Source organism: Oncorhynchus clarkii, chromosome 11 (assembly GCF_045791955.1).
Source record: "Oncorhynchus clarkii lewisi isolate Uvic-CL-2024 chromosome 11, UVic_Ocla_1.0, whole genome shotgun sequence".
Lineage (NCBI taxonomy): Eukaryota > Metazoa > Chordata > Actinopteri > Salmoniformes > Salmonidae > Oncorhynchus > Oncorhynchus clarkii.
The window spans coordinates 21,621,024-21,631,023 of NC_092157.1; the positions used below are offsets into that span (position 1 = coordinate 21,621,024).

The window sequence follows — 10,000 nt, forward strand, 5'->3', positions numbered from 1 at the left end:
GTACAACATGGCACAGCACAGTACAGCATGGCACAGTACAGTACAGTACAGCACAGTACAGCAAAATACAATACAGTACAGCATGGCACAGTACAGTACAACATGGCACAGTACAGCACAGTACAGCACAGTACAGCAAAATACAATACAGTACAGCACAGTACAGCAAAATACAATACAGTACAGCATGGCACAGCACAGTACAGCATGGCACAGTACAGTACAGTACAGCACAGTACAGCACAGTACAATACAGTACAGCATGGCACAGTACAGTACAACATGGCACAGTACAGCACAGTACAGCACAGTACAGCAAAATGCATTACAGTACAGCACAGTACAGCAAAATACAATACAGTACAGCATGGCACAGCACAGTACAGCATGGCACAGTACAGTACAGTACAACATGGCACAGTACAGTACAACATGACACAGTACAGCACAGTACAGCAAAATACAATACGGTACAGCACAGTACAGCAAAATACAATACAGTACAGCACAGTACAGCACAGTACAGCATGGCACAGTACAGTACAGCACAGTACAGCAAAATACAATACAGTACAGCATGGCACAGTACAGTACAGTACAGCACAGTAAAGCAAAATACAATACAGTACAGCACAATACAGCACAGTACAGTACAGCACAGCACAGTAGAGCACAGTACAGCATTCACAGCACAACACAGCACAGCTCAGCACACACAGCATAGTACAGCACAGTACAGCACAGTACAGCACAGCACAGCACGCACAGTAGAGCACAGTACAGCATTCACAGCACAACACAGCACAGCTCAGCACACACAGCATAGTACAGCACAGTACAACACAGAATAGCATAGCACAGTACAACACAGCTCAGCACAGCACACACAGTATAGTACAGCACAGTCACACCCTGCAAATAGTCCTCTTAAAGCTTGCGTTAATTATTAGTTCTGTCAGTGCTAGTGAGATGCTAGTTCAGTCCTACCATTGACTTTCTGCACAGACTGTACTGTATGTTGCGCTGCTCTGGATAAGAGCATGGGCTGAAGGACGGCATTGGACAATACATACATTGTATTGTGCATTAAAAAGAAATGTACAAAATAATTACAACAATGAGGTGAGGCGTGCAGGAGTTACGATTCTGATAAGTGAGTGCTACAGTAGAGTGGTATTTGTTTTACGTGCTGTTTAGCATTGCTGCAAGCACATGTAAACCCCATGTGAGGTAGATGGGAAAATAACACTTTTGCATGTGATCACTGTATCATTTCAGTCCCCCCAGGCTGTTTGTATGCTGTAGATAGACAGATTACGGTCCTGTATGTTCAGACAGGTTGAAACCTGCCAATGATACGCAGGGTAAAAAAACTAGATGTTTTATTGTCACATACTCCAGATAGGTGCAGTGTTGTTTTACAAGGTCAGCCATAGTACCTAGTACATAGTTCTAGGCACATCAGCAGATTTTTCATCAGCTCGGGCATTCAAACTAGTGTTCTTTCAGTTACAGGCCCAACGCTCTAACCGCTAGGTTACCTGCCACCGTAGGCTACCTGCCACCGTTTCTGCCCCAAGTTGGGTTGCGACACTTCTTTCCTGAAGGGAGCCGGTAGAGCTGAGCGAGAGAGAGAGAGAGAGAGAGAGCTGTTCTGAGAGGCTGCTTGAAACATTCCCTTCAACTCAACTTAATTCATCTCCTCCTTTTTCCTCTCTTACGAAGGCAGAGCTTTTCAATGCCTTCCAGTTTCACCAGAGCTGAAGTCTTAATTGCTCGCGTGTGAAGCATGCCACTGCAGCACTCGTGAAGAAACCCAGAGAGACTGTTAGACAGCCTGCTCAAGGTTATTTAATCCATCACAAAGAAAACGAGAGGAAAAGAGAAAAAAGAAAACTCTGCATCTGCATGGAAACTACATTAAGAAAGTGTTTGAAACAGACAATGCCCTATCCTTGGCTCTGCATCACACTGCTGTGGTATTGAGGCCCTGCCGCCTTCCTTCCACAAGCTACAGCGACTCCAGCCAAGAGGGTCCAGTCAGTCTAAATTAAGCTCTGGCATTTCAGTGTACAATAGGCCCATCACTGGGGTTTGTTTTGGTGCGTAGAATATGGATTAGGCCATATTATTGGGGGATTACGGCTCTAAGAGGGAGATAAGAGGATAATAATGGAGACTAATAGAGATCAAGAGAGGACAGGGCTTTCTTTGAGAGAGACAGACAAAGGGGGCTGACTCTATTGGCTCTGTGTCTCTATACCCTCCCCTCCTCCCTGCCCCACTCTGCCCTGCTGATACCCTCTAAATGGGGGCGACTGCCCTTCCATCAGCCCCATCCCCTGGTCCCGTGAATACCAACTGGTAATGAGGAATGGTGCCCCTGTCTATCGACGTCTACACACATACACACACACACACACCCCTCTCCATCACTCATGTGTCAGAAACCCAACCTGGTCTCAGGGCATTTCGTATGGTATGTATTCATTTGTGGGTATCCATCATCCATTTCATATGATATGTTACGAACAAATTCTAATTTGTTGTGGCTAAAATTAGGTAGGGGGCTGACGCTAGCTTTAGCTATCTGGCTAACGTTAGCTAGGTTATGGGGTTATGGTTTCAGGTTCCTTAATGAACCTATTAAAACTCACGGACGATAAGTAAAGCTTAAACCAAGTTTGTTCTCCCATTGGGTCATACAGCTGCATAAGACATATACATATTTCCACCAGTGGTAATATATACCCCAATTTTGGTGGAGTCTCCTCCGTCTCTCTAAACATTACATATTTAATACTAGGCAGGAAGTTACAATTGAAGTCGGAAGTTTACATACACTTAGGTTGGAGTCATTAAAACTTGTTTTTCAACCACTCCACAAATTTCTTGTTAATAACAAACTATAGTTTTGTCAAGTCGGTTAGGACATCTACTTTGTGCATGACAAAAAAAAGTAATTTTTCCAACAATTGTTTACAGACAGATTATTTCACTTATAATTCACTGTATCACAATTCCAGTGGGTCAGAAGTTTACATACACTAAGTTGACTGTGCCTTTAAACAGCTTGGAAAATTCCAGAAATTTATATCATGGCTTTAGAAGCTTCTGATAAGCTAATTGACATAATTTGAGTCAATTGGAGGTGTACCTGTGGATGTATTTCAAGGCCTACCTTCAAACTCAGTGCCTCTTTGCTTGACATCATGGGAAAATCAAAAGAAATCAGCCAAGACCTCAGAAAAAATATTGTGGACCTCCACAAGTCTAGTTCATCCTTGGGGGCAATTTCCAAACACCTGAAGGCACCATCTGTACAAACAATAGTATGCAAGTATAAACACCATGGGACCACGCAGTCGTCATACCGCTCAGGAAGGAGACACGTTCTGTCTCCTAGAGATGAACGTACTTTGGTGGAAAAGTGCAAATCAATCCCAGAACAACAGCAAAGGACCTTGTGAAGATGTTGGAGGAAACAGGTACAAAATCTATATCCACAGTAAAATGAGTCCTATATCGACATAACCTGAAAGGCCGATCAGCAAGGAAGAAGCCACTACTTTTTGGAGAAATGTCTTCAGGTCTGATGAAACAAAAATAGAACTGTTTGGCCATAATGACCATCGTTATGCTTGGAGGATAAAGGGGGAGGCTTGCAAGCCGAAGAACACCATCCCAACCGTGAAGCATGGGGGTGGCAGCATCATGTTGTGGGTGTGCTTTCCTGCAGGAGGGACTGGTGCACGTCACATAATAGATGGCTTCATGAGGGAGTAAAATTCTGTGGATATATTGAAGCAACATCTCAAGACATCAGTCAGGAAGTTTAAGCTTAGTGGCAAATGGGTCTTCCAAATGGACAATGACCCCAAGCATACTTCCAAAGTTGTGGCAAAATGGCTTAAGGACAACAAAGTCAAGGTATTGGAGTGGCCATCACAAAGCCCTGACCTCAATCCTATAGAAGATTTGCGGGCAGAACTGAAACAGTGTGTGCGAGCAAGTAGGCCTTACAAACCTGACTCAGTTACATCAGCTCTGTCAAGAGGAATGGGCCAAAATTCCCCCAACTTATTGTGGGAAGCTTGTGGAAGGCTACCCAAAACGTTTGACCCAAGTTAAACAATTTAAAGGCAATGCTACCAAATACTAATTGAGTGTATGTAAACTTCTGACCCACTGGGAATGTGATGAAAGAAATAAAACCTGAACTACATCATTCTCTCTACTATTATTCTGACATTTCACACTCTTAAAATAAAGTGGTGATCCTAACTGACCTAAAACAGGGACTTTTTACTAGGATTAAGTGTCAGGAACTGTGAAAAACTGAGTTTCAATGTATTTGGCTAAGGTGTATGTAAACTTCCGACTTCAACTGTAAGTGATACGGGACACAAACTGTTCCTTCTCCCTTAAGGTGACCTGACCTGACCTGACCTCGACCCCCTTTCTCACTAATCCACAACTCTCCATCCTTATCAGTGCCTGCCAACATGTGATTATACTTCCTTTACTCAATACATTCCAAGCTTAATTACATCCACCATATACCTTCCTCCTACAGATAACCATTCACTTCTGGTGTAGACCCAGACTTTGGCACCCCTCATGTCTCCAGTATAACTGATGATTAACAATCTTTAAAGTTTAGAAAGCTGAACCCAAAGGTTAGGGTTAAGGTTAGGAATTAGGTTAAAGGGTTAAGGTTAGGTTTAGGGGAAGGGTCAGCTGAAAGGGTTAAGGTTAGGATTAGGATTAGGGGAAAGGTTAGCTAACATGCTAAATAGTAGCAAAGTAATTAAAAAAGTAGCAAGTAGTTGAAAAGTTGCTATTTAGCTGAAATGCTAAAGTTGTCCATGCAGCGATTCAAACACGCAACTTTTGGGTTGCTAGACGTTTGCGTTATATGCCCACCCATCCAACCCTACCATTCACCCGCCTTTTGTTTTTGCCTTGATTAATCTTCTGTTTTATGTTAACATACCATTCGTAACATTTCATACTAATTTGCGTGTCCCTGGTTTACAGTTACTATGTAACGTGTAGTCTATGAGACCAGGCTGCAGAAACTTTTGGGCCCATGCATTACCATGGCAGCGGTCGCTCCGCATGGGTCTACTGGGGGATCGATCTCAATGATCACCAGAACATTACACTCATCCCTTATTCATGGCCCACAGGTACAGCAATGACGTGAAGCACATCAAGATCCTGACCAGAGATGCCTGCTTCCACATCGCAGAGAACAAGAAGTTCAGGAGTATATTAGTGAGTTTCCCTTTCACAGCAACACCTCTGCATTTCGCACATAAGTAAATCACTCAGCGTTTCTTTAATTAAATGTCAAAACATGAATTTATTTTTAGCCCCTTGCTGTGTGAAAATAGCTCTGATTAGAGGTAGATTACTGGTGTGGTTTACTTTACTGCCCGTAGGCCTTGTAGAGAGTTATAGACAGGGATCGGTCCAGGGTGGATTGGATGTGTTCTCTCCCTTCTATTCACCCAGGATTGTGTTTCCTTCAGCTGCGGTTAGAAATGAGATTTTACTGTTAGTCCTACTCTGTACGTGTATGCTAGTTTTATTTCACCCAAACTTTTAATCTTCATATTAAGTTAATGATTTTGTTGATTTCATTTAATTGGTATTGGACAGAGGACATTTTAAAACAGATTTTGAATTATATAGAGCACACTACTATTTTTTCATAAATCGTTTTCATGCCAATGGTATTGTTGTGTGAGGCTATTTGGCTAACTGTGAGAATGTGTGTGTGTGCCTGTGTGTGAATGTGCGTGTGCCTGTGTGTGTGTGTGTGTGTGTGTGTGTGTGTGTGTGTGTGTGTGTGTGTGTGTGTGTGTGTGTGTGTGTGTGTGTGTGTGTGTGTGTGTGTGTGTGTGTGTGTGTGTGTGTGTGTGTGTGTGTTACAGGAACTAATTGAGTACTACAAACACCATTCATTGAGGGAAGGCTTCAGAAGCCTGGACACCACACTGCAGTTCCCCTACAGAGAGCAGGAGAATGCTGCTATGCTCCACACCAACAGACCCGGAGGAAACAGTGAGTATTAAAACAACACAACACAACACAAATCTAGAACCAAAAAGGGTTATTTGGCTCTCCCTATAGGATAAACCTTTGAATAGCCCCTTTTGGTTCCAAGTAGAACAATTTTGGGTTCCCAAAAGACCTAAAAAAGGATTCTATCTGGAACCTAAAATGGTTCTCCTATGGGGACAGCCGCAGAACCCTTTTGGAACCCTTTTTTCAGTGTTCACATAAAGGCACTGCCTTCTTTAGGTCTGTAGTCAGGACCTGCAAATAACAATCAAACACTTCATCATTGAATTTCGGTTCCTATCATGTGATGACTGCCTACCGTGATGCAGAATACTAACCTCCCAGGAGAGATAGTTGGCTAGGTACATTCATGCGTGGTTTTGTTTTGGATAAGCTCTTTGCTGAGACAGTGAAAATACAAATTATACTGTATACTGCTCTTTCTTTTTACTGTCTAGAGACGGGATGCAGGTCTAGTGGCAGTTCTAGAAACAGGCTTTTTACTGTCTAGAGAAGGGATGGTCTAGTGGCAGTTCTAGAAACAGGCTTTCTACTGTCTAGTGAAGGGATGCAGGTCTAGTGGCAGTTCTAGAAGCAGGTTTAGTAGAAAAAACAGGAGAGTTTGTTATGAACAGTACCACAGAAACCTGGCTTAGAATGGTGTTGCTATGGCTGCGATAGCTGGCTGATAAGTCTTGGGTAAAGAGTGTGTGCTGGGTGACATTTCACTGTGAGCACAGCAACACACCTGGAGAGAGGACAGGTGGTTCACAGGATGATTATGATTGCTCCAATTTCAATCTCTCATTCAATCTCTCATTGGCAGATTTAATTAGCTGGTCGTTTTTGTTGCTTAGAATATGTTGTATGACGAAACAAATGACATTTTGAACAGTTTGTTTTGGAATAGTTGTATAGTGAAATTAGCAAGACATTGGCTCAAAAATGTGTACTATAATCAAATAGTGTATAGTATCTGACACTTTCTGTGGTTTGTGGACTGGTTTGTGGACTGTTTTTTTGACTGATTTGTGGACTGGTGTGTGGACTAGTGTGTGGACTGGTTTGTGAACTGGTGTGTGGACTGGTTTGTGGACTGATTTGTGGACTGGTTTGTGGACTGGTGTGTGAACTGATTTGTGGACTGGTGTGTGAACTCATGTGTGAACTGGTTGTGAACTGGTTTGTGGACTGGTTTGTGAACTGGTTTGTGGACTGGTGAGTGGACTGGTTTGTGAACTGATGTGTGGACTTGTTTGTGGACTGATTTGTGAACTGGTTTGTGGACTGGTATGTGAACTGATTTGTGAACTGGTTTGTGGACTGGTTTGTGGACTAGTTTGTGAACTGATTTGTGGACTGGTTTGTGGACTGGTTTGTGAACTGATTTGTGGACTGGTTTGTGGACTTGTGTGTGGTCTGGTTTGGGAACTGGTTTGTGGACTGGTTTGTGAACTGGTTTGTGGACTGGTGAGTGGACTGGTTTGTGAACTGATGTGTGGACTGGTTTGTGGACTGATTTGTGAACTGGTTTGTGGACTGGTTTGTGAACTGATTTGTGGACTGGTTTGTGGACTGGTGTGTGAACTCATGTGTGAACTGGTTGTGAACTGGTTTGTGGACTGGTTTGTGAACTCATGTGTGGACTGGTTTGTGGACTGGTGTGTGAACTCATGTGTGAACTGGTTGTGAACTGGTTTGTGGACTGGTTTGTGAACTGGTTTGTGGACTGGTGAGTGGACTGGTTTGTGAACTGATGTGTGGACTGGTTTGTGGACTGATTTGTGAACTGGTTTGTGGACTGGTTTGTGAACTGATTTGTGGACTGGTTTGTGGACTGGTTTGTGGATCGATTTTGTGGACTGGTTTGTGGATCGATTTTGTGGACTGGTTTGTGGATCGATTTTGTGGACTGGTGTGTGAACTGGTTTGTGAACTGATTTGTGGACTGGTTTGTGGACTGGTGTGTGGACTGGTTTTGTGGACTAGTTTGTGGACTGGTGTGTGGACTGGTTTTGTGGACTAGTTTGTGGACTGGTGTGTGGACTGGTTTTGTGGACTAGTTTGTGGACTGGTGTGTGGACTGGTTTTGTGGACTAGTTTGTGGACTGGTGTGTGGACTGGTTTTGTGGACTAGTTTGTGGACTGGTGTGTGGACTGGTTTTGTGGACTAGTTTGTGGACTGGTGTGGGACTGGTTTTGTGGACTAGTTTGTGGACTGGTGTGTGGACTGGTTTTGTGGACTAGTTTGTGGACTGGTTTGTGGACTGATTTTGTGGACTAGTTTGTGGACTGGATGGTTCTGAATCTGTTTCTAGTTCTAGTTTTAATAGAAGTGATTCTCAATCAGAGTCAGAATATAGTGGTGGTCCCTGTCAGTTAAAACGGTGTTAGTAGCACTGTGTTACTGTATATCATGAATACTGGATAGTCCCGTACTGCTGTTACAGCGTGGATAAGAAGACAGCAGAGACAGAGAAGTGGCTTGTTGGACCCCATTGGTGAGGAAGGGGTTAAATGCAGTACCCGACGCCGGCAGCACACCCGCAGCACTGGAGCCTCTCTCTGGGGTTGATGGAGAGTTTATGACGCATCGCAATCAGTGCTGAGATTAGATTTCATTGTAGCACCATATGTCACCGTGTGAAAAGCGCAAGAAAAACTCCCAGGATTCGCTGAAGGTCGTGTTGCAAGTGCTGGGGAAACAAGACAGAACAGAAAGGAAGAGGATCATAGTGAGTCAGAAGCTGGATGCTGCATGTCTCACTTTTCATTTCGCTTGTCACTCAAATGGCTCTTGAATGTCTCTCGGCCTAAAAACAAACACACATACAGAGAGGAAGGATGGAGAACAACACTTCCCTCACTGAGAGAATTGAATTCCAACCTGTTTGTTTTCTCTCTCTCTTTTTGTTATCTCTCCTTCGCTCTCCTTCTCTCTCATCCTCTCCTTCTCTCTCATCCTCTCTCCTTCTCTCTCCTTCTCTCTCCTCCTCTCTCATCTATCCTTCTCTCTCCTTCTCTCTCATCCTCTCTAAGGCCCGACTCATAGAATTCAGCTCCATTCTTTACTTGTAAATCACTCTTTTGTTCAGTTGTTCATTTCTACCAGCATGGCTGAAATGCCAATGCAGTTTATGTTCTGTTTTGGACATGACTCTGCTGTGTATGTCTACATATCTCAAAACCCTCCTGGTCCCTGTCGATTTATACCATCATCAACCCTAGCAGCATCAGACTTCCCAGTTGGAAAATGGAATGAGCAGGATGGAATAAGCAGGATGGAATAAGCAGGATGGAATAAGCAGGATGGAATAAGCAGGATGGAATAAGCAGGATGGAATAAGGATGGAATAAGCAGGATGGAATAAGCAGGATGGAATAGGCAGGAAGTTTGGCAAACCAGGGAATTTGGAGAAAGTTACTGGGTGACAACCTTAATCAACTCTCTTGGGGACCTTAGCATCGCTGGTGGTCCATCACACATGGGTAATATGTAGGTTATTACCTGCATGATACAGTATGTGTCTAGAGGAAGCTGGCTCCTCAGAGGACACAGTATGCGGTCGTAAGGAAACATATTTCCTGCAGAGGAGAGAGAGATATAACCTACAGATATTAAAATGCTCATCAGATTTCTCCTCTGATCTCCCTCGCTGTGATAGAAACCAGGCTTGGCTTTCAATGAGCGTCTTTCTAATATACATTTTTAGAGGATATGCTTGCGAGAGTTGACCAGGGAGTCTGGTTGGTGGTGGGTATGTTGCTTGCGTGCCCGCACACTCGTGTGTGTGTGTGTGTGTGTGTGTGTGTGTGTGTGTGTGTGTGTGTGTGTGTGTGTGTGTGTGTGAAGTTCGTATTCATATGATTATGACCCAACACAGCAGACAGTGGGTTGTTAGTATGGATAGGCAGCGGTGGCTCATGA

General features: G+C 43.6%; 1 protein-coding gene across 1 annotated transcript in view; it reads left to right on the plus strand.

The window, feature by feature from the left end:
* LOC139420358 (guanine nucleotide exchange factor VAV3) overlaps positions 1-10,000 on the plus strand; it is a 118,921-nt gene that overhangs the window by 100,498 nt on the left and 8,423 nt on the right. The window contains exons 24-25 of the mRNA XM_071170371.1: positions 5,193-5,280; positions 5,943-6,072. Of these exons, the coding sequence (XP_071026472.1) occupies positions 5,193-5,280; positions 5,943-6,072 (218 nt within the window). The remainder of the gene's footprint in view (positions 1-5,192; positions 5,281-5,942; positions 6,073-10,000) is intronic.